Genomic DNA, 24,897 nt, shown 5'->3' with positions numbered 1-24,897 from the left:
TTTCAATCACATACAGAGAAAATCAAGTTCTCTCTTGCTTGCATTCCTGTGTTAGGAAGCTGTACCTGTTTTGTGACCTGCTGAGTCATTAAACAATGAGGTGCTGGAGTTAAACCTCTCCCTCCACTGACACATTTAAGCACCTAGAAAATAAATTGCCCTCACAGAGATTACTTTGCCTAGAATAAATTATGTCAAGCAGGCTCATTTCCAGCTCTTGGTTTTAGAAGGGCTCCTAACACTGTCTCACATGGCCATCCATCACACAAGCAAGTCCAGAAAAACACAAATGGATGAGCACAGAACTGGCTGTAAATTGGACTGAAATATTTAACATGAGCATGTTGTTAACTTTGTTGGACACAGCAAGCAGAATTCTGCATGGGTATCACAAATCTGATATTTTCATTAAATAATTTAGATGGCAGAGCAGACAACTTTCTTGCCAGCCCCACTGGCAGGAAGTGTTAGAGGACAGGTCTAGGATCACAACACACTTGGCAAATTACAGTAGGGAGAAAGGAGTAATTCAAAGGATGTGCTTTCACTCTCTGCAGAACAGCCAACATCACAAATGCAGGCTATGCACTTTCTGGTGTGATAGCATCACACCACTACAAAAAGTGCAAACAGCACTGGGAGCTACATGAAAAGGAACATTGTTTGCCAGGCAAATGAAGCCATTCTACTGTCATGCTTGGGGCTAGAAAAACTTCACTTGGGGTATTGTATTCTGCTTGGCATAGAATAGAGAATTAAAGGTTTTATGAGGAAGCATTGGAGGAATTGGAGTGGTTTACCCCAGAGAAAGGGGAGACACTGTAGGAGAGGCCTAAATATGTATGCTGTATGGCTAAGGGAGAGGACAATGAAGTCTTCTTATCAGCTAAAAAGGCTCAGTGGGCAACAGAGATCTGGGTTAGATGTTAGAAACAGCTTTCTCAAGGTGAAGATGAAAAAAAGAGTGAGACAATAACATGGGGAATGACAGCCTTGGTTTCTGAGTTTCAAATGCAGATTGAACAAATGTCTGTCAGAAATTACTTGATGGAATTGATCCTGCTTTTTGGGTGGGAAGAAGAAGGCAATTTCCATGCCTATTTTTCTGATATTCCTTTTGGAGCCAAAGACCATTATTTATACATCTAAGTTAGATGTCTAAATTATAGATTATCAAGACCAGCTAATTATCATCCCAAGGCTCTTCCTTTCCATTTCTGTTTAATATATCATAAGGAAAAAAGTCTTAGTGATTAATAATGCAATCAGAAGCAGGCATAAAATAGGCTGGCACTACTCTATGCAAGCTTGATTTGTTCAAATTCATGTTTTCCAAGTCCTAAACTTCTTTAGAGCATATATGGCAGCCCTGCTAACATCTAACCAGCTGATGATCTGGAGACCTGCCTGTTGGACATCAGGATGATTCAGCTCAGTCAATAAAAGCCATATTGGAACACACATTTAGCTCTACAGCAGAAAAGATGCCGAGTGAAAAGGGGAAAGAGGAGCTCACACCAATATTCCTCATTCACTCATTCAGAAAATGCTAAAACTCAGGCTCTGAACAGCCTTTGATATTTGACCTCTGCAGATGGCCTGTAATTAAGACTCTAATCCTTTAAACACTTTAATACACTTCACTTCAAGTTAATAGGATTAGTCACGTGTCTGAAGTGTGCATGGCTGGGGCTGAGTTATTGTTGAGCACAGCTAATTAAAAACTTGCAGACACTTTCTGGTGGGATATTGTCTTATATTGTCTAAGTCCTTTCTAAACAGTTCTAATCACAAGTAATATCCAAAACTGAAGACATTTAAGAAAAATAAAACTTAGCCAAGTTCTTGCTTAAAAATGTACACAAAAAAAAGAGCAAATCTGTCTGAACTTTTTCAGCAGCACAAATCAGAGGTTTGAGAGGAGAGATGGGAGATCAGAGAAGCATTGTATTGGTTTTCTGGAAGATGTAGGTTTAAATTCTCAGACTTTTACAATTTTCTCAAAGTTAGGGTGATGTTAAATATGCACGGAATCAGACAAATCAGACAGCTACAAAAAGGGGAAGAAGCATTTTCTATCCTGATTTGTATTTTATAGAAACATCAGTTTCGCTTAAAGGCACAAAGTTTTTTCTTCTTTTTGCTGCTGACAGACTAGCTGGGCTTGGAAATCCTGGCAAGCTTAGTCTGGATCAGTGCATCACATTGTAAATGTGTGCAGAGGCTGTGAAGATAATTTGGGAAGTGACTGAAGGCACAGGGAGGACAGAGGTGCAGGCACACACAGCACAGAGGTTCCCATTTGTTGCAGGATGTCTGCCAGAAGAAGAGGCTGGGCCACATCAAGGCACTGTGCTGACGTGTAACTTGTGCTAGATCTGGGTTTAAATGCCACAGGGGCAGCCTGGGAATCCCAGCACAGCTGCGTGTGGCTTGCTGCTGCCCCATAAAATGCCCACTGCACACATTTACACAGTGCTATTATTTCTCCACTGGAGAAACACAGAGGTAAATCCCCTCTGCTGAGGGATGTGATGTCACAGCATTGTCATTTACAGGAAAAGGCAACAACTGTGGTTAAGGGTTTCCAAAGAGTGACATGCAACAGACTGCAGTTGCAATGCCATTCCCTGGCCTGCTTGTAACTCCTCCTGTAGATGCAGGCAGAGATTTTTCCTCCACTCATCCCAAGAGGATCACAGTCAGCAGAATGAAGTCTGCATTTAGCCAAGTGCTCCTGCCAACTCCAACGTGGACCAAAGGAGCATGCACTAAAGTCAAAGAGCAATCATTGCTCTGTCAGTACTTTGTCACACAGGAACCTGAGTCATACTAAAAGCCTCTCAAGGAAGGGCACAGTGGAGATACCAGAAATTCAAGCTGGAGCAGGGAAATTCTGATGAAAACACCACAGCAGTGATGAGGTAGCAGATAAGACTGCCAGAAAATAGCATCACAACCTTATAGACAGTAGCACAGAGGGAAACACAATACCAAAAATGCGAAGAAATTTGATGAACCACTGCCTGTGAAGAGAGCCACACTATGAAGTCTTAAAATTAAGAAAATCATAATACAAAGAGGGCAGGAACCAAAGAGGTGATTAGGTCTCAGTCAGAAGTAAAAAGTCAGTAAATGGGAATGAAAAGGGGAAAAGAGAGAAGGAATAAGTTCTTACAGGACAAGGGGTTAAATCAGAACTGTCTCAAGAAAAAGTGGTAGGTCATTTTTTCAGAGTCAGGAGGACTGTCCACCCTGCACAGAGTGTCGCCACGCAGAACTACCAGAGCAAGCATTACAGGAATAACTTGGATCCCCTGTAGATCAAGAACTACAAAAGCCCTGCAAATTAGCTGTGCAGTGCCTGGCTCAGATACATTGTCCTGTCCCTCCCATCAGCTAAGGCCACACTGGGCATCTTTACACCAGGCTGCAATGTGACTTATAGCTATGCCCAGAAAGGAAGATCAGATATGACAAAAAAGCAAGGGCACTAGAGGCAAAGGGAAACTGGAAAAGGCAGGAAGAAAATTGAGGAACTGAAAGTGAAGAGTTGTCAAGTACTAGCAATGTTAAAGAATTTATGCTAAAGAAGGATTAAATGAAGGCAAATAAGCCTCCTTTCAGTGCCCACGTTTCTATGAGAAGCAGTGTGGAGTAGAGGAATTTTTGTCGGGTGGATCCCAGATAACAGATCCAGGAAATGACCTGGTCACCAATGCAAGGGAAGAGTCCAGTCAGCTGGTGTTCTTGCACAATTTTCTGGTTTGTCAGATTTAGAAAAATAAACATACACAGGCACTGAGCATTTTGTTTGGCCACTCTGCTGGTCAGCACTGCTCCTGGGAGCTCTGTTTATCAGGCAGCATTCCTGCAGCAGGGAGTGCACTGCTGAAGTAACTGTGACACCCCTACAAGCCAACACCGGCTTTGAAGCCTCAATAAGCCAAGAAAGATTGCTGAGGAAACTTAATCCATATTCTTCCTTTGTTACAGGGTTTCTGCCTAGCTGATGTCCACTCAGGGACAAGCTGGCAGCTGGGAATGCAGGAGGGACAGGGGCAGCTGTCAGGGTGTGCTTGGAGCTACAGGACATTGCCCCAAAAGGCTTTTTCCTTTCAAAACCCCACAATTCTCACTGTCACTGAAAAATGGAGAGTTGCTATTAGAAAAAAAAAAAAAGAAGAAAGTAGGAGTTTTTGATGTTTTATTGACACATGCCCATACCGAGGTTGGGAGTGGTAATGTTATAAATGAGAAACAAAAAGTCTTGATATTCAGCAAAATTTAAATTGCTTTATTTTATATAAATGGAGCAATGCAGTGCTGGGGGGGCAGAGGGGTCACCACCTGCTCCACGCTCCATCGAACTTTGGTTTGCAGCTTCTCTTTATAGAATAGTTTTCTCGTAGTAATCAATAATTGTTGGTTTTTTGCTGTCATAATTTTGCCAGGTAAGCAGTGGTGGTCTCTGGGTGAAGATAAAGAATGGCAGAAGTTGGGAAGTCTGGTCTTTAGTAGATAGGCAGCAATTGATTACACAAAGGCAGGAAGTCTGATTTTGCAAAATCTATCGGGCTATCGGAAAGTCTTGTTTTGCAAACTAGTAGTAGATACAACTTATTTAGAAAACATAATATTCATAATAGGGGGGATTTAAAACAGAATCATTTAATCATATATTTTCCTTTATCTAGGTCCGTGCCTCACTTAAGTATTCTGGTTTATACAAACTTCTAAGATTAACACGAATCTTTTATCAATTATCACAGTAATCACAGAACCATAGAATTGATTGGGTTGGAAGGGACTTGATGATCATCTAGTTCTGACCCCCCTGCTGTGGGCAGGGACACTTTCACCGGACCAGGTTGTGCCAAGCCCCATCCAACCTGGCCTTGACCACTTCCCGGGATGGGGAACGCACAACTCCTCTGGACAAGCGCTCCCGGTGCCTCACCACCCTCACAGTAAAGAATTTCTTGGCGACACCTAATCTGAACCTACTCCGTGTCAGCCTGAAGCCACCACCCCTTGTCCCGCCGCCTCTCCAAGGCGTTTCAGGGGCGCACCGAGGTGGGCGGAGGAGCAATCCCGGTACCGGCGGCAGCTGTGGGCTGTGAGGGCGCCGGGCCGGGGCCGCCCCGGGGGCTCTTAGGGCGGAGGAGCAATCCCGGTACCGGCGGCAGCTGTGAGCTGTGAGGGCGCCGGGCCGGGGCCGCCCCGGGGGCTCTTAAGGCCGCCCCGCCGCTGCTCCGGGCCCCGCCGTCCCGCGGGGCTCCCCAGACGCGTCTCCCGATCCCTCCCCTTTCCCAGCCCTGCTTCCCGTGGCGAGGCTCCGCCACGGGGGAAGTGACGCCGGCGCCAGGCGAGGTTATATAAAGGGTAGGCGGCAGCGGGCGGAAGCGAGCGGGGCCGAGCGGGCGGCGGGCGGGGGGCAGCGGGCGGTGCGAGCGGGGCGGCTGCCGCGGCCCCCCGTGTTCCGGCCCGGCCATGGATTTCCGCAACATTCTCGTGATGGCCTCGGAGCAGCAGGGGCTGAACGCGGTGCCGGTGAGCTCAGGGGCGGCTCGGGCTGCCGGGGGGCGCGGTGGGGTCGGGCCCGGAGAGGCCCCGCGGCAGAGGGAGAGCCGTGTCCGCCTCCGGCTCGGCCCCCGCCCGGGCAGCGCCGCCGCCGGGCTCTGCCGGGCCTTTCGCCTGCCGGCCGGGGCTGCTCGCTCCTGCGGCTGGAGAAGCGTCTGGGTGCGGGGAGGGGAGAGCGGGGCCCCTCTGGCAACAGGTGCCTGCAGCCCCGGGCCCGGAGCGGCGGCCGCGGCTTCGCCTCCCGGCCGGGCAGCGCCGGGAGCCCGGGAGCGCAGCGCTGCTGCGGGGAAGGCAGTGCCTGAAAGCCGCCGAAGTCCTTTTGTTTGCTCTGAAAACACAAGTCTGCCACGTCTCAAGTGCGAGTCGGAGACAAAGTGACAAGTTTTGGGGAATGGGCTGCGTTGTCTGAGGTCTGTGTGTGTGCCGAGAAGGAATAGCCTCTAACAGCGCTGCGGGGAGGACTGGCGGAAGGCTTTTGCTATATGGCTTGTGTTGTCCTGAGGTCTGTACTTCAGCAGTTCGTGTTTTAGTTCAAGCTCTCAGTAGCATGTGGATTCAGTATGAAATAACCCACTGGCTTGCCTGGATGAAGTCTGGCCGGAGGAGGTGCACGTGGTCTTTTCATACATTAATATCCTGGGTTCCATTCCTCTGGGAGGACCCAAATTATAAGTCATGCGTGCTTATTTGGATAAAAAATATCTTCTCCTTGGTAGCCAGCAGCTGGGGTGACACTTCTGTTTGTTCTTCAACAGAGTGCCAGAGTTCTGTTTCTATGATTAGTTTGCTTAAACCCAGAGTAAATGAGAGGTAGTTGTTTTTAGCAAAAACTGGGGGAAAACCAGGAAAAAAAAGCTTGTCAATTATACAGTGTCTTCATTTTGGTGCTGTCAGAACTAGTGAATAGCAGCGTTTCTCTATCATTAGTAAAACTTTGGTAATGTTCACTAATAGCATGACTAGTTGATAATATGTACCAACCATATGGTAGATGTGAAATTAATCAGATTCCATTGTGGGTTTAAAATCCTATAAAATCTACTTTTTTCTATTTAGGCATGTTTAATTTGTCTCTGACTCTACATAGGAATCTGGTTCATAACATAAGTAATACAAATTATCTAGAAATACTTCAGCATATTTAGATGCTCGTTTGATCAGTCTTAAGCTGTGTCACTAAGTTGTCACTGGGTTATTTTAATTCTTATTTTAGATGTTTAAAGTTTCTCTTTACATTCTCGGTTTCCCCATGCAGCTTTACTTTGTGTGCCTCTGCTTTTTTTGTCACAAGTAGTTTCAAGCCATGATGATGAGTTGATGAAACATCTGCCCTATTCTCCATTGCGGATGTGATGGTGGAGGGAGGGGATCCTACTTGTTGTGCAATGGATGAGGGTTTAGCTACTCATTTCAGAAAAGGCAGAATTAGGATTTGCTAATTCCTGATTAACTCATGGAGTGAGAGTGCAATTGAATCCATAGTTGAAATAGTTTGGTTTAGCACATTGCTGGTACAGCTTTTAACTCTGAAGTTGGCCCCAGTCTGAGCAAAAGCAGAGCTGCACTTGGCACTGCTTGAAGCTATTTGCAGCTGCTGGGCTTTAAAAGAGAGCCCATGGAGATTTTACAATCACTGGACATCTAAACAACTCTACTGTGTTAAAGCTAGTACATTAAGTGTGTTTATATAAGAAGAATATAATTATTTTAAGTACTTTTATTAAAAACACCATATAGACTAATTGTACATTTACTGGTATATAAAATTACCAGGTTTCCATAAATGTTAGTTCCTGCATTAATGAGCATATCCTCTGTATTTCTCTCTGTTTTAAACTTTACAGTGCACCTAACTAAATATTCCATGCCCTTTGTAGTGAAAAACAGTGACATGAACAAGTAGTATATATTCAAAGTATATATAAATATCTATATACACACTATACAGGTAGTGTTTAGTTCAAAGCAGAAGCTATTAAAAAATTCAAGAAATAATGTGGCCTTGTATTGTAAAAGAGAGGGCTGGATAAAGCAGATATTACATCATGTCCCTGTAAAAACAAATCTGCTTGTTCATCTCCCTATGGAAATCCAGATTCAAAAGGAACATTGCTGAAATCAGCCTTTTGGTGTCCTGGTAGTTGCATCAGGTTTTGTTTCTAAATAAGACAGTACATACATGAACTACTGTCTAAGCTATTAATGATGTGCTGCTAATCATCTTCACAGCAGTTGCTGAGTAGAGCCCCAGGTTTTATCCTATAATATTCCACAGGGGTTTCACTGCTGTATCTTGTTACCTGCGTTCGTATTAGCAGTTCATTAGATTTTCAGTGTGGTCTTGCTTTGACTAGACATGATAATAGTTATGAGATGTAATGTTGATTTTAGAGAGGTTTAAATAGATCGTGTCACTCTTTTTAGTGAAATTGGTATGCTGTATTATGCCACGTGTTTCACATGACGTGGCAAAGCACTTTCAGATATTTTTATTGTAGCCATTCTTTAAAATATGAAATTTTATTGTAGCTTTAAAAAAAGAGAAAACCCTGAGGACGGTTGGAACTAAGTCATTCTTTTATTTCACTGTAGTTTCTAATAAACTATAAATGACAATAGAAACACCTCCTATTGCTCCCAATTCCTTTTAACTGAGGGCGAAACTTTGGTGTACAGAATTTACAGAAATCTGATACATTTAACCACAAAGAGGTGACGCAAACCCGAAAGAGCTCATCATCCACGTCAGCACTTGTGAAGTCTCACTTTAAGTCAGAATGATAGAAAGCAGCCTCCAGTGAAGCTGGCTGATGCAAGTAGCCACGAGGAATTAAGTATTTGTGAAGTGAAACACTTCACAGAATCCCAGAGTTTGTTCAGAGGATTTTGGCTTACAGAGCCTGCCTATCAAATTCTGATCTACAAATTATCGAGCGTTTGCCCACAGGCAAGAGAAGCCCTGTATGAGAAATAATGGGAATGCTGTGAAGTGGCTGTGAAGTGCAGATTGCTGCTGTAGGACCAGACTCTCATCGATTGATGTGTGTGCATTTATTGTGTGCTGAAAACTTGCCTCAAAACTGGGCCCAAAATGCTTTGGATTACATCAGCCTCTAAGGGAGGAACTGCAAGATATACAATATACACAATGTGAAATGTTGGCAGGGGTTTTTTCTCTCAACTTGACTGACCTGATAGTAAAGTTCCAGACTGTTGAAGTTTAAATGCTGACTAGTAAAATGTCCAGTTTTTCCTATTCCTGGTCGCCTTTTTTTTTTTTTTTTTTTTTTTTTTCTTTTTTTCTTTTTTTTTTTTTTTTTTTTTTTTTTTTGGCAAAAGCAGATCAAAATGGGGACCACAATACCATTACAGAAAGGAAAGCATAAAGTATCAGTTCATTTTTTTTTTTTCCCTCTGTATGAAGCAACTTTTAATAGAAAAAAATCTCTGCGTTTTTTCCAGCTAAGGGTTCTGCTTGGGGGTTGTGGCAGCAGATGCAAAACTGGAAGAAAAGAATTTCTGCTTTTTTAGGAAGAAAATGTATGAACCTGTTGAATCGGTGTTGGGAGAGGAGAACAGTGTGAGCTGATAAGCTGAGCATTTTATCTTTTTCTTAGTAGAAGTTGTTAGAACCTGAAGTGAAGCAAATTTAAACATGCTTGTTACCTCCTATTTACCTTGTCACAACCAGAAATTGAAAGCAGCAGTTGAGAAATCATCGTGTGTGTATTCTAAGACAGTCTCACTGCAGAGTCAGCTGCTGGGAACCCCGTGGTGAATCTGTAGCAGGAGCTTTGGAAATACCAGTTCAGGATGAAGGGCAGAGGCCTCTGGGCAGTGAACACAAATGGCCACTTACAGTGTGGAAGGCTGCCTTCTGAGGAACTGGCATTGCCAGAGGAGTGACACAGACAAGGATGTGTGTGGTGGATGAACCATTCCTGATGTTCTCAGGGAGTTATACCCTGAAGAGTATTTAGGGAGAAACAGGGACTCTCCACTGGAGAAGGTTTTATGTCTTGGCAAATAAGGAAGAACAGGTGAAGTGTTGTAACATGCTAGTGAAAAACAAGCAAGTAAAAGAATCTCCCCAGCCTGTGGGAGCCCCTGCAAGTTGCCTGCAGTGGATGGCACAAGTGGAATTGTTTGCACTGCATGTGCAAGCCCATTGCAATAACTGAACTGCACCGGTGCTCCACTGGAGAATTGGGTTTGGCAGAATTGATTACTTGCATTGATCTTGCATTGCCACCTGTGTAAATACTGACCATTGTTAAAGGCAATTCTACTTCTGATATTTCTGTCTGCTGCTGGTGTTTGGTCTAGGCCCCTTGGGGCTTCATTTGGGTGCCAAAATTATTTCATAAATTCTGTTTTAGAGTCCAATATTTAGTGCTTGAATGCTGACATCAAAGCAGCTACAAATCCATCAGAATCATGTGCCGTGTTTTAAAGGAAATCATTGACTTCAGAGTAAATAATCACTGTTGGCTACTCCAGTAGTGTTCTGAGAACAGCTTGACCTGCTCTTTCCTAAAGGTTAAACATTCCTATTCCTCTGATTTAACCAACTTAGCAATCATTATTAAAAGCCAGAATAGTTCAGCTGCTGTTTGGATGGTATAGTGACTTGTGCTGCCTTATTTTGCCTGCTTTATCTGCAGTCTGATGCATATTCATTTACACTGCATATAAAACACTTTATTAGTGTTTGTAGAACATGTGTATGGTTCAGTGCTTTTAAAAAGGGTACACTTCAGAAGGTTATTTTATGCTGTTACTGAATGAAGGTGAACAAGACTTCTGTCAGCAATAGTACAGAAAATGGGTATTCATTTATGAATTGTTTTGCTGTGTTTTCAGTTGTTACTCAGTATTAAGAAACACTACTGATGGGAAGACTTAATTTAAATTTTGTGTGATTTGTCATGTTAGAGGCAGTCAGGAAAGAGCTTATCTGTCAAGTTGCTTTACAAACCTGCTCCTGGATAGGGCTGTTGGTCACAGTGCAGAAAAACAAAGCCTGAAAACTGCTTCCCCATCACTTTAATTCTTTATAAGGTTTCCCAACAGAATAGATCAATCTACATTTGTCCCTGCTGTTTAGCAGTTTTCAAAGGTGCTCCTTAGGCACAAAATAATTTAGGCTGGAAAAGATGCTTGAGTCCTACGCAATTTTTTAAACAGAATTTTTAAAACAGAGGGTACAGTTGAAATGCAATAATTAAATTAAGCTTTGCCAAATTAGGTTACCAATGGCAAAACATGACGTGTTTAACTTTGTAAGATAATTTACATGGACATCATTATACTAAGATGAGTATACTACAAAGTACTGCAAGTAATTTGTAAGGTACTAATTTGCTTCAACTTGTTTCTGACAGGATTTTGACAGATAATGTGTGGATTGCTTTGCCTCTCTCTCTGTTCCAGTTCAAATGGAGTAAAGTAGATTTCTTTGGGACACAGAGCCATGGGCCACATTGGAGCAAAAGCTGAAGGGCAGTTCTGCATCACAGTACAGGGTTCCTGAGCTGTCAAGTCCTGGAATGCTTTTAGTGCAAATGAGAAAATTTCCTTGCAGAGAGGTGAAGCTCAGTAAATGAGCTTGGCTGTAGTTGGTCTTTGATGTGATGAGGTGACATTGTTAGCATTGAAACATGTAATCACAGGATGATTATATGCAGGTGCTTTTATTGAAGAGCTCTGGGAATCAGGGGTACAAACCCAAATCTGACTCCAGCATGGATTTGAGGTGGACATGTTTTTATACCCTTTTCATTATATAATTATATATTAATTATTAAACTCATGTTGTTCTATTGTATACATTGATCTGATCCAAGCATGAATTCTTGTAATTTTCATCGGGTCCCCCAAACATCCTTTCTCATGATTCTTATGATTACATTGTTTCTCATGATTCTTATTATGATTAAACAATAATTATATTCAATTACCAAACAATCATTGCATTTAACAATCATATAATTTATCATATGATTACACAGGTGCAGTTTCACATGCTTTAATAAAGACAAAGCTCAACATTTGTTCCCAGGGCCTAGTTCCCTTTCCCAGATCTACCAGACCCAACATTTCTACTCCTGAATCTATTGTATACAATTCCCATTATTTTAGAAACATTTTAACCCTATGCTATCAACATGGCAGGTTTTAATACACAATGTGTGTGGAGAGTGCACCTTTGTAATTCTGCTGGTCATTTCAGAAACTTCTCAAGGAGACTACAAGCGCTGGTATTGTAGCTGCCCTACTTGGAGCCAGTTTTGGATGCAGTTTAGAAAGGAGCCTCCAAACCTTGCTTCTTAGTGCATGTATATTCAAGCTCATGTGTGGGTTTGCATGTTAGTAATTAAAGTAATCCAAGGATCTATTCACGTGCTGCTGATCAGTGAATCAGGAATGAGAATGAAGGCTTCCATTGTGTGATATTGACATTTATAGGGAGTTATGTTGCCAGCCTGCGTGATGATTGCTTCTAAAACATTTGGATGTAGGTTTCCTTACCAGAGATTTTATTTTGATTATTTCCGTTAAGTTTCATAAGGCTGTTTGAGGACAGAAAGATTTTTTTTTTATAGAAATGCTGACTTGTGTCGCTCTTTAGTGATACTTTTTTTTTTTTTTTTTTCCACATCTCTCTCGTTTGGTGAGAATCTTAATTTCTCATAGGGAGATCTTGGTTTAGATTTTAATCTATTGGCTTACTTCTGAAATAAAAAAAAACCCCACCCTCTCAAAGCTCAGTTTTGGGTTTGGGTTTCTTTGGTTCCTAGATGTATTCTGCTTTCCTTCTGCTTCTGGGTTTAACTGCCTTCTATTGTATTTATCTTTGCAACTCTTTCTCATTGCTTTGTTTTTTCTTTTGCATTTTGTTAGTAGGAAGAAGTTTTAAAAAATTATCTTTTTTTTTTTTTCCATTTTAGGCACAACCTTGGTACATTTGTGAAAGGCAGTGTCTGAACAGGTGTAGCACATTAGTGCAAGTGGTTCTTATAGAACTCATTAAGAGGCACTTGGGCACTTACCATTGATTTAAGTAACATTTATTGGCTATAAGAGAAGCAGGAAAGAAGGTAGCATAGCTAACTTTACATCTGTTCAGTTGCTGGAACCCCAGGTTGAACAGCACTGGACAGAGCTTTAGGCATGGCAAGCTGGGCATATCCTGTCTGTGGTAATCAGTGTTGCAGTCTTCAGAGCTTTTGCAGGATGTCCTGGGAAGTTAAAAGCACAATTTATCATTTCCTCTGCCAAGGAAAAGGATGTTATATATCACCTCAGGATATGATGAGATACAGAATTGTAGAAGAGGGGCCATTAAAGGTGATCTAGTCCAGCACCACTGCAATGGGCAGGGACATCTTTAAACAGATCGGGTCACCCAGAGCCCTGTCCAACTTGACCTTGAATGTTTCCTGGGATGGGCAGTCTACAGCCTCTCTTGGCAATCTGAGCCAGTGTTTCACTACTCCCATCAAACAACTTCTAGTCAGAATCTACCCTCTTAGTTTAAAACCAATACCCCCTGTCCTTGCTACTGTCTCTGCTAAAAGTTGTCCCCATCTTCCTTATAAGCTCCCTTTCAGTACTGAAAGGCTGCAACAAGATGTCCCTGGAGCCTTCTCATCTCCTGGCAAATTACAGCATGTGCAAGTGCTGTAATTGCCAGGTGAGGGCTGTGTATTCTGTCAGTTAGTGCTGAGGTCACACTGGTCTCAGGTGATGAGCAGAGTTGAGGCCTGCACAGTTTCAGGTCAACTGCTGTGTGGATCACTAACTCCTTGACGTACAACAGTATTGTGTTTAAGGTCACTGCCAGCAGGAGCTAAAATCAGTATTGTTTGTTTTACATCAGCCTGTTAATTATGCTGGTGAAGTCCATTCCAATTTTTGGTGTAATTCAATTTTTTTAGTTGATTTATCTATTTTTACTGAATTAGGTAACCTGAAACTGAAATGAGTGAAACAAGCAAGCTAAAAATGGAGCTGTAAACTTGCAGTCTGGAATTGAATTGACTCTGGCAGCTTGGGCTGTAGTTTGCTTTTGGTTCCCCTTGGTTGAAGACTAAGGCTGAACTGAAATATGTTTATTCCCTTACTAATGCAGCTATTGCATTCCTTATCAGTCCAGTGCATTTCATTCATTTTGTTTCCCTGCCTGTCTTCTGGTTTTCTGTTCTGAGTGAGCTCCTGTTGTGGATGAGTGGAATGTATCTCACTCAAAAGACAGGCAGCAATGTATTTTGAGATAAAATAATGATTTGACAATTCACTAGAGTTTAACAAAGTTAAGCAGTGGTTTGGCAAGGTTTAATGCAAGGTTCATCTTATTAATTAATAGAAGAAACATAAGAAAGAATGTAGACATCAAATTCATTAATTTAGAGTAATTCTCAGGGACTGGCAATGCAGAGAGCAAGAAGCACAGTCCTATTGAGTCACAAGGTTCTGAGTGGACTCTCTTTCTAAACTCGATTTGTAGTCTAGGAGTGGCTGGATCCATTCTTAGTCTCAGGCTTGGTCAGTGTATATATTTAATGGAATTATCTGTACAGTGTTTGCAATAATATGGGGTGGATGCATTAGTAATGTTTCATAATACTAATGCAACATCCTCTGTCACCTACTGAGGATCTGTTGTGAGTAAGGAATCTTTCCACCTTGGGTAAGGAAGGATCTCTTAGTTTCAGAAAAAAAATTTCTGAGAGGCATCCCTGCCCAAGGGGTCACCAGGCATCCAGTTAAACTGTAGTTCAGGTAGAGCTCAAATCAGACCCATCCTAATGGCAATATTTATAGGCTGGAGTAGTTGGCTGCTGGCCAGTGGTATATACAAGACAGATGTCCTTCTCTTAGTGCTGATATCTTGTTCAGAACTTTGGTTATTTTGCTCTTCTGATAGTTATGAAACCACTTCTCAAAAAACTTTTTCAAGACATCTCTACTCCCTTGGACCAGGCACTTTCTAGCTTGCAAGATTCTCCCAAGGACTTGGGGCTAGCTGTTCCTTAATCAGCCTGAAAGTACAACTGTGAGTCAGATGTATCCAGCACATCCCTCAGTTTCAGTGGGAATTCATTGTTTACTCTGTACCATCTCTGTGCTTAAGGGAAGTACAGGACTGTTATGCAACTCCTCAGTTTTAAAGACTGATTTTTACATTTCTTCACTCTTCTGACATATTTATTATTTGTTCTTTGCAGAAAAGGTACAGTTTGGCTGTTGGTCCTCCCAAGAAAGTTCCCAAAGTCAAGGGTGTAGAATCTGCAGCAGTGCAAGCATTTCTCAGGCGGCAAGAAGAAGAAAAGAGAAAAAAAGGTAAAAGTACAAAGTATCTCCTATGGGAGACTTCTGTGTTCTTGCAAATACAGCTACATATCTGTTTCTGTAATTTATGCATAGACCTGATGCTGAGGGAAAGCTAGAACTAAGTAAGGGCTGGGGACATTTGCTTGCTTTCGCAAAAAACTATCTCAGCTTTCGTTAGCTTTACTTTGAAAAGCTTCATCTGTTTGAAAAATGGAAGGAGTTGCTGTTGTTGTGTCTTAATCTAGTGTATCAATACAGTGAATTTTAAAGAGTTTGAGACACAATTTCTCCACTTTTATATTTCTTTTAAATAGTCTATGGAATAAACTAGTACTGCATTGCTTCTGATGTTCATGTTTTGTTAAGGTAACCAAATCTGATGGACTGGATGGCTCAGGTTATTCTTCTTCACCTGGGCCAGTCATGAGTCTATTCCTTATCCCTGCTGCCTGGTCCAGCCAGAAGCAAGACTGAGCATGAATTCCATATGGGGCAGGCTGGCACACTCTGTCACAGCCCTTGACAACAGAATAACACAGACAAGGAACAGTGCCTTTATAGGCACCCAGAGTATGAGTAGCCCAATCCATTTTCTAGGAATTTTTACTTTTTTTGAATCTTTCTGGTATTTGGCCCCCACTCCTTGGTCTGTCCAATATTTGACATGTAGATGTCTCATTCACCAGCTAGCTTAGCCTGACTCTTGTCAGCAGGTCACAGACATGAGATAGAGCTCATACTTATGCAGGAAACAGCTAGGCCAAAACAGTAAGGATATAGGGCAGACTGTGGAGATAGGGCACAGGGCTCTATCAGACTTGTGTAATGACCAGCTGCTTGCTTATCTGTGTTCAGCTGCTTCTGTGTCTCCCCTATATCCCTCTACACACACATACTTAGGCATTTTCCAGTTCTTATCCCCCCAATACTTGTATTCCCTCCCCTCCCTCAACTTCCCTTAAACATTTGATAGTAAGTTCTGTACAGTCTGAAGATTCTCTTCTCTCTCTCTCTCTGTCTCACAACTCCCTCCACTACACAGAGATCCCATAAATTCTGTACCCTCTTACACAAAGGTTCTTCATCATTTTCATAGCATTCTGGAAAGCTGTTTTCCTCAAAAAGCCTTAGTGGGTTTTGTTATAGCAGCATTTCACTCAATTGCTTGCCTTTGTTGCAGCAGCTGACACAAGTGGGTTAGCCTGCCCTGTTCGCAGACCTGGGGGCACTTTCTGGTCTATTTTGGATAGCTGTTAGCCAGATATCCTTAAGTTACTGTCCTTAGTGGTTTGTTAGTTTGAAGATACTGAAATAAAAAGTAGTGCTTTTGCATAGCTTTCTCCTGGTTTCCTTGCAGCACTGGAAGAAAGAAGGAAGAAAGAGCAGCTCTTGGCGAGGCGTATTGAACTGAAACATGACAGAAAGGCAAGAGCTATGGCCTCACGAACAAAGGATAATTTTTATGGCTATAATGGCATTCCTGTTGAAGAGAAGCCTAAAAAGAGGAGGGCTTCTGAGAATGTTGCTCAGGCCCCAGAGGCTGAGTATGCAACAGAAGATGAAACTGAGCAACTTGAATACAGTCAGACAGAATCTGAGCATGAGCAAGAAGAATATGAAGAGAAACCATCCAAAGCTGCAGTGAAACCAAAGGCACCTCCCAAAAGTGCACCAGCACCTCTGAACTTTGCAGAGCTCTTGAGGCTTGCTGAAAAGAAACAGTATGAACCAGTGGAAATAAAACCAGTGAAAAAGGTAGAAGAGAGGCCCAGAACAGCAGAAGAATTGAGAGAGAGGGAGTTTTTGGGACGGAAAAACAAAAAAGTAGAAATGCATAAAAAAAGTGAGAAGGAGATTAAGCCTTCAGGGATATCCAGTTCTTCAAAAAAACTGTCTTCTCAAAAAGCATCTGTAAACACAAAACTTAATAAAAGCTCAGTAGATAAACATTCCACATCTAAAAGCAGTCTGTCGCTTTCTATGGGTGGTATTGATAAGAAATCCAAAGCACCAGCATTGACTGAAAAACACCCACGGTCATCATCTTCTTCCAGACTTGACCAAATGGAAAAAAACTCACAAAATGGTTCCTTAAAAAGCTCTACTGGCAGCAGTCATAATAAATTACCTGTCAATGGTGTTAGAAAGTCTGGCTCAAGTTCTCACGTGCCACCCTCAAAACCCATGGCCAACGGGGCCCAGAGAATGCCATCCGGGAAAGAATCCAGCCTGACAAAGTCTGCCCATGCAAAAGCAGGAAAACCTGCAGCCCTTCAGCATGGAATCAACTCCAACGCAAAGCGATCCGGCAGCAGCTTAGGAAAAGGAGGACCTGGGCATCCCGGGGGCGGCTCAAGTGCAGGACCGGGGCGATCAAGCAGCAATTCTGGCGTGGGGCCTGGAAGGCCAGGGAGCGGTGTAAGCTCAGGACCTGGGCGGCCGGGCAGCAGCTCAGCCACAGGACCTGGGAGGCCAGGCAGCAGCTCAGGCACAGCCCCTGGGCGGCCGGGGGGTGTCTCAGGCGTGGGGCCGGGCCGGCCAGGGAGCAGCTCGAGCACAGGGCCCGGGCGGCCGGGAGGCGGCTCGGGAGTGGGACTGAAGCGACCGGGCAGCAGCTTGGGCACCGGGCCGGGAAGGCCGGGCAGCAGCACAAACACAGGACCAGGGCGACCAGGCAGCAGCCTGGCAACAGGACCAGGAAGGCCGGGAATCAGTCCAAGCACAGGAGCCAAGCGACCAGGCAGCAGCTTGGGCACCGGACCAGGGAGGCCGGGCATCAGCACCAGCGCAGGAGCCGCACGACCAGGCAGCAGCCCGGGCATGGCTGTGAAACCCAAGTGTACTGTTGTGTCAGAAACCATTTCTTCTAAAAACCTTGTCACAAGACCTAGCAATGGACAGATGAATGGAATGAGACCTTTTCCAGGGCATAGACCTGTGCTTCATCCACAAGGTACGCACTTATAGAAAAAAGAATTTTTTCGCTGTTGTAGTTTAAGTCCAACTGGCAACTAAGTACAATGCAGCTGCTCACTTGCTCTGTCCTCCAGTGGGGAGAAGAATTGGAAAAAACCCAAGTGAAACTCAGATAAGAACAGTTTAATGATTGAAACAAAATTAAATATAGCAGCTTTTAATTTCATTTTATTTTTACCTATGCTTGTAATTTTTGAAATGCAGGTGGTGTGAAGGATCACATAGAAAAAAACTAAGCAGCCTGTGATGGATACTGGTATATGAATAGTGTTAGAAGGAAAAGAATTTAAGGATTCGCTTCCAGCATTGCTTAATAGTTGGTCTATAAAACTTTGTAGTGTCTTAAATAACAGATGCTTGAAGGGCTAGATGAAAAATCACTCAGGTTTTGCATTTCAGTGTTGTGGCAGATTTATCTTAGCAGTGACAAGCTGTTCTAAAAATTTATTTCTGATCAGATGCAAGCAGTGTGGAGCGTAGTGAATAAGTGCCTGGAAAGCCCTGAACAAAGAACAGGCATCTGCTGAGCGATTTCCTCAGGATGCCATTGCTGATACTAATAGGTAAACTCCTCTAGCACAACTCAGAGAAAGTATTTCCTCTTACTGAATTTCTGAGAAATTCTGGTGAGCTTGAGGCAGAAGTTTTCCTCCTTGAAGCCCAGAAAATGGCTATGCCCAAGGTATAGCAAGGAGAAGTACTGTTAAATAAAAATTATATTTGTGTAATTAGTTAATGATTTTATTCTGTCCTGTCATGTAGGTCTTGGAAGACCACCTATTAGTTACAAGAGACAAATAGAAGATGATGATGATGATGATGAATATGACTCTGAAATGGATGACTTCATTGAAGATGAAGGGGAACCTCAAGAGGAAATATCAAAACATATTCGGGAAATATTTGGCTATGACCGGAAAAGGTAAGAAAAGTAACCAATTTAAGGTACTGCAGAACAAGCAGTAGAACAAGAACATTCTTCCTAAGAAAAGCTATTAATTCATTAGCTGTTTTTTAAAATGTGCTAAAAACTGATTTAATTTTCAGGTACAAAGATGAAAGTGATTATGCCTTACGTTATATGGAGAGCAGCTGGAGAGAGCAACAGAAAGAAGAAGCTAGGAGGTATGCATGGATTTGACTTGGAGTTGAGTTTTTCATGGGTCTGGGTCTTGAAAGAGACAAGAGCAGTTGTTGGTTGCTGTCAAGTTGTTTCTTGCATGAATGCATCAATCTCGAAGTCAAAGAGTTCAGAGTATTAAAGTCCATGCTAAAAGTTTTCTTGCATGAAGTCCTGAGTAGCAGTAGCAACAGCAGCTCACGGATGTTTGTTCTTCTATTCTTTTTCTATGCTATCTCTTCTTTCACTCCAGTACAGGGGATTTTATTCATAAATCATCCAGGGAGCTAAAAATCCGATTCTAAAACATTCTTTATACACCTATCAGAACTTAATTCTAAAGTATGAAAGTAGTGTCAGTCCTTACACATAATTTACACATTAGCTCTGTCTATTCAGGTAAATGGTTTTATCTGTTCTATCTAGAAATGCAAGCAATGTTCTGCTATGTTTTGTTATGTCTGGGGCTAAGTTACTGCACTTTAAACTAGGCTTTAGGGCTTTTTACTCTTAAGGCACTTAAAGTATATTCCTACTTACTTAAAACTAAAACTTTACACTTCTACTTCATACCTCTGTGGCTTAATATATTTAATTTCTCTAAAGGCTTTAATTGAATCCCTGCATTCTTTTCTCTCTCTGAGGGAGGGACTCAGATTTCTATTTTATGCACTCCAATAGACTTGGATACAAATTGCAGAGTTTGTTGCTGAAGTCATAGGGCTAAGCTAGTAAATATCCATTTTGATTTTTATAGCAGAGGTAAATAAGCCTTACAATTTTTTATAAGAAAGCTTAAATAAAAGATGGAATTCATACAGCCAGTGATGCATACACTAAATAAGTCATATGTATCCTTATCTATCACAAACCTTGCTAGTTAAGAACCAATAAAAAACTTTATTTCCAAAAATATTTTTTAAATTATACGTTTCAGTTCAAATTACGAATCTTTGAATTTGTCCCAATCATTACAATATTCTGCTAGTTTGAAGTCTGGAAATTTTATTTGTTTTTATCTATACAAGTGTGTCTACTTTATAGAAGTATAAAAAATGTGCTGACAAGCTTTTAGAATTACTGATTTAAATTATGCAGATGATATTTTCATGTTAGTTTTGGCCTTTGGGACTGCACAATTCTTATGTCATAAACTGATTCTTTGTTTTTAAATGAGTGGTGGAACAAACATTGTGAAAGCTGTAAGAGTTTTTTTTAATAGAAAATGCAAACATTGGAATGCATGGTGTCACCAAATTCTTTAGTTATATTAAAATTTCTGTATGGTTATTCAGAAGGTGCCTTGAGCATTAGAAACTTCCATCTTGGAAGTTACAGTCTGTGTCCTTATTCCTCCTGGTTCCTGATGAGGAATAGCTGCAGCCCATGGAAAGCTATAGTCTGTTAAGTGGAGTTAGGAGAAAAATGGAATTTTAAAGTGATATTTCTGTTAACCAAACCCCCTGTTGTCTTAGAGTGAGGTTTTGTAGAATTGTATTCCTGACTCACTTTTAACTACACATGCAGCATAAAGGAAGTAGAGATAAGAAACTTGAGTTAAATTCAATTTTACTTTTTCAATGGGTATGTTTCAGTAGTTGCTTTTTGGGAGAAAAAAGACTTTATGTATTAAATTTATTGGTTTTTTTTAATGCCATCTTTATTTTTTCACAGAAGTTTTAAGTATCTTTTTCCCTTGAAATATTTTATTCTGATCTTATTTTTAAAAAAAATCTTGATTTCTTAAAGCTGCATTCATTTATAATTAAAGAAGATCTGATTTCAAATTACTCTTCAAATCAGCTGTTGTAGTACTTTTAGCATTGCTTTTTGGGTGTTTAGAAGTAAAACCTCAAGTGTCCTGAGCAGCAGTGTAAAGGATTTAATCTTGTTTGGCAGCTTGAGACTCGGTGTTCAGGAAGACCTGGAAGAACTGAGACGGGAAGAAGAAGAACTGAAACGCAAGAGACAGTCTAAGAAGCTGAGGACACGTTAACTGACTTACGGTGTTGGCTTTGTTCATGTTTCTGCTCCCCTCTGCCTCCACACATCTCCTATTCTACTTCAGTTCCCATTTGCTTGTTAGAGGGCAAAAGAATATTTAAAGGGATTAAAGTACTGAAAAGCAAGGCTTTAGTTTGACCTAAATAAGATATTTATTTTTAATACTTGCCAGGGTTGTTTTTTTATGAAGAAATTAATGCACTAATGCATATTAAATGGAATAAAATGAATAGATGTTTCCATTGATTAAACCAGTTCAAGATGCCAGCAGAAATATTGATTAGCTATGCACTGACTTGGAACTGTGTGGGCCACGTACCAGTAAACCAATTTTGCATTCACTTGAAAGAAAGGAATAGCATTCTTGTTCCCTGATATTTCTTGAGACTTGGAGAGATTGCTCTATATCCTGCCCTTCTCCCAACATGAGCCTCAAAGTGTTAAAATGTCGTCTTCTGTACAGCAACAGATTGGGTGTAAATTCAGCCACTGCCCACAGGTATTTAAGGCAATAAAGTGCTGCAGATCTTCTGATTTGAGAACCCATAAAAATAATTTGAACCTCTTTATTTCTAAACAGAAAAGTGCATGTCATTTGCAGACTGTGCAGTGATGGATATGGCAGAAAGATTATGTTGGCTTTTGCTGTGTCTGGAATTCCAGTGCCCGTCTAATTCAGAATGAGAAACACACACCCTGAAAACAGAAATTTCTAGTGTTTGTATGTAACCTGTGCTTTTGGGCTCAAGCATATGCTTGAGAATTCTTCTCCTGCCCTGTGAATCTTCAGATTTGTTTAACAGCTTCTGCTGCTTTTACAAATTGTGTTTTTTCTTGCATTAAACATCTGATGGTTAAATTATTTAAAACGTGAAGCAGTCATTTATCTAATTAGTTTTACTATTCAGAACATCAGAATGAAATTTTGTTAGAATACACTTGCAGCTTTTCAGTATTAATATATTGTTAACTAGTTAATATTTGTGATTGATTTCAGCAAGCCAAAAACCTAAAATAATACGTGTAGCAGGAGAGTTAGTTCAGTTACTTACCTTAATGCCCATATTTGCACATTATTTCTAACTATGCACTTAAAGACTGTTTGTTTCAGTAACTGAATTTGTTTACAATCAGCACAGGGCTCATGTAAGTCTACAGGAGTTGCACTGAGACCTGAAGCTCAAATCTGGTGTTGCAGCTACTTGGATTTCTCCAAGTTGCGCTTCAGAGCTCACCAGTGTCACTACTCAGCTTTGCTTTGAGCTCCAGGACTCCATTGGTAGCATCTGCCTTCAGCTGCTTCAGGCCATTATATTTTAATGCTAGAAGTACTTTAAAAAGTAGGAAAAGGGCTTTGGGTGTTGGTTAGAGATGGGGAAAAAGGAAAAAAAAAATTACCTTGTGGAAAAACAACAAAGGAACCTTTCCTATTGAGGCTGTTCTTAACAGTGCTGCTTCTAGGATCAGATAGCAACCTGTTAGGAACAGTCTTGGGAGCTGCTCAAGTTTAAACATCTGATTCTTAATGTAAGAAAAAACAGCTTTGCCTTTTTAAGATGTTTTCTGTCAACGGTGTACCATTTGACTGCCTCAGCAAAACAACTGATCTAAGTTACTGGCATAGATTCCAGAGACTGTCTCAGTATTGGCTGACATGGAGCCCAGGTGAAGATACCACTGTTGCTCCTCTGTGGTTTTAACTTTCTCGATTAACTATCAAAACTGGTTTCTCACTGTACACACTTGAGACCATACAAGATAGTGTAACCTCACTGTCTAGAAGTGTGTTGTATTCTCTGCTGCATTGGGACCATCTCAAATTTCCTGTTGGAGATTTCCTGGTTTCTAGAATTACCCATTCAGGACAATGAACTTTGGGACCATGATCAAGTTCTGGGTTTGTACTTTTAAATTATTTTTAGCTGGAGAAAGACTCGAGGTCCATCAACCCAGACAGCTATATCATCTGTGAGCAACTTCCTACCTGGTTGGGGAGAAAGTCTCTTATGAAGCAAAAGAAATATGTTAAGTTGAAATTGGTTCAGTTTGGAAAGAAATCTGCATTTCAGACAAATACAGGTTAAAGTAAAACCTAATTATTTCATCACTTTCTGATTATTTAACCATGCAAGATCCATTATAATCTTTAAAGCACTTTGTCATTTAGATGGTGACTGGAATGTACTCTGCTAGCCTCCCTAAGACACTGTATGATTTTCTTCACGAAGTGATCATTGCTTACATTTTGTCTATTTCATATGAAAAATTATTCAAGGACACATTTTTAATATTACAGTCAAGAAGTACTTTCTCATAATTGGCATGGGATGCTGATGGATTTCCTATTTTGTACAAATGTTTGGCTTTTAATGTGCTTGCATATTTGTTGCATATTTGTATGTCAGCTAGGAAGGAGCTAAACTCATTTTTTAATTCCTGACCTTGTATCCAAAAAATTGTTTACTGTTTGCCAGATTAATAGTATTCATCTAATGACAGTATTTCAGTACTTCCAAAGTGCTTCTGAATTTGAAGTGAAGAAAAACTGGAAGAATGCTTACATTGGTTTGTCAGGATTTGGATGTTCAGCTAATGATTTAATTGTACTTAAGGAAATTCTGGTTTGGTTTTTAGATTTTTAATTCACCATTTGACAATGTGCCTTTTTACTAAATTGTGTCAAAAAATAATGAATGTAGGAGGATAAAAAAGTTGGTTTCTGCTATCTCAGATTCTGTATCCTTAAACTTGAGAGTGTGAAATAACAATTTTCAGAAAACCCTTCCAGGTCTGGCTTTGATTGCACAATTAAGGTAGCTACTTCTTTACTGCTAATGCTAAATCAAATGAAGGGCACTTTCTATTGATGACTACTTTTTGAAAATGTCTTGTATTTACACTTGAGCTGTATTTCACTTTACAGCAATGTCTTTTGGAGGCCAGGGTTTTGCATATCACAGGAAGCCTTAGTGTGCAACTCTGTGCTGTGCTTTAAAATAAAAATCTTTCAAGAAGTATATGAGATCTTTATGGAAATCTGGATTTATTTTTGTGTAAAGCCCAAAATGTTGTCCAGGAAAACTAATTTTCTATTTTTTTTTTTGCATTTTGTAACATAATCTAGTAGCTGATACATATTTCTAGATATAGCATATTTCTGGAGACCAAAACATGTCAGAAAGAAATAAATATATGGAGAGACTGGTGTTTAAATTGTGATGAATGTACTTCTATTTATTTTGGTGAGTGGGTGTGATGCAATATTAAAGTGTTAGTGTGTAAATAAGGGTGCTTCTAGTTTTAGCCAATGATTTCTTTCCCTTGGGGATATCATGTGTGCACAGTGTCTTTTTACACAATGTGACAAATCAGGTTAACTCGTACATAGCTTACCTGCTCTCTGGTGCTGTCAAGGAAGTGTATAGCACACACCAAATGCATATACATTTTGCAGAGTATGTATACAATAAATTGCAGGCATTAAACATTTTACTGCTATTTCTCATTGGTCTATTTTCATGGGAGATTTATCAGAATTATTTTCTGCTGTTTCCTCTGAGCTCTCACATACAGCAGTGTCAGTCTGAATGTTGTCCCAGAATGGTTCTCATGCAGCCAGCAAGAAGATATGAAAAGTGTAATGGAGTCACCTAAGCCTTCAGGAAAGATCTGAAAGTTCCTGGTGCCTCCTGCAGTTTAGGCTGTGATGTAGTATGTACTTGGAGGAACATGTATTTAGAATGATAATACAGCCAAGTGTGCCCATTGCCTTTAATCTTTTGCATTTGAAGTGTTCACAAGCAGCATCCTTTTTGGGTTTGCATATTCCCATGTAAGGAGTCTGAACTCCCTTGACAGCTGTCTCCTCTGGAAAGGTT

The 24,897-nt window shown here is 41.0% G+C and overlaps 1 protein-coding gene across 1 annotated transcript; it reads left to right on the top strand.

Annotated features, from left to right (window-relative positions):
* The first annotated feature begins 5,412 nt into the window (after positions 1 to 5,412).
* On the top strand, positions 5,413 to 24,524 carry SPTY2D1 (SPT2 chromatin protein domain containing 1). The gene is made up of 6 exons (XM_056492943.1): positions 5,413 to 5,553; positions 14,814 to 14,928; positions 16,277 to 17,872; positions 18,658 to 18,817; positions 18,943 to 19,020; positions 20,915 to 24,524. Exons 1-6 carry the CDS (start codon positions 5,494 to 5,496, stop codon positions 21,009 to 21,011), a joined length of 2,106 nt encoding a protein of 701 aa, XP_056348918.1. The 5' UTR covers positions 5,413 to 5,493; the 3' UTR covers positions 21,012 to 24,524.
* Positions 24,525 to 24,897: the final 373 nt, after the last annotated feature.

This window comes from Oenanthe melanoleuca, chromosome 5, assembly GCF_029582105.1.
Source record: "Oenanthe melanoleuca isolate GR-GAL-2019-014 chromosome 5, OMel1.0, whole genome shotgun sequence".
Classification (NCBI taxonomy): domain Eukaryota; kingdom Metazoa; phylum Chordata; class Aves; order Passeriformes; family Muscicapidae; genus Oenanthe; species Oenanthe melanoleuca.
Note: the sequence above shows the minus strand (reverse complement) of the source record. Positions and strands in the feature narration are given on the sequence as shown.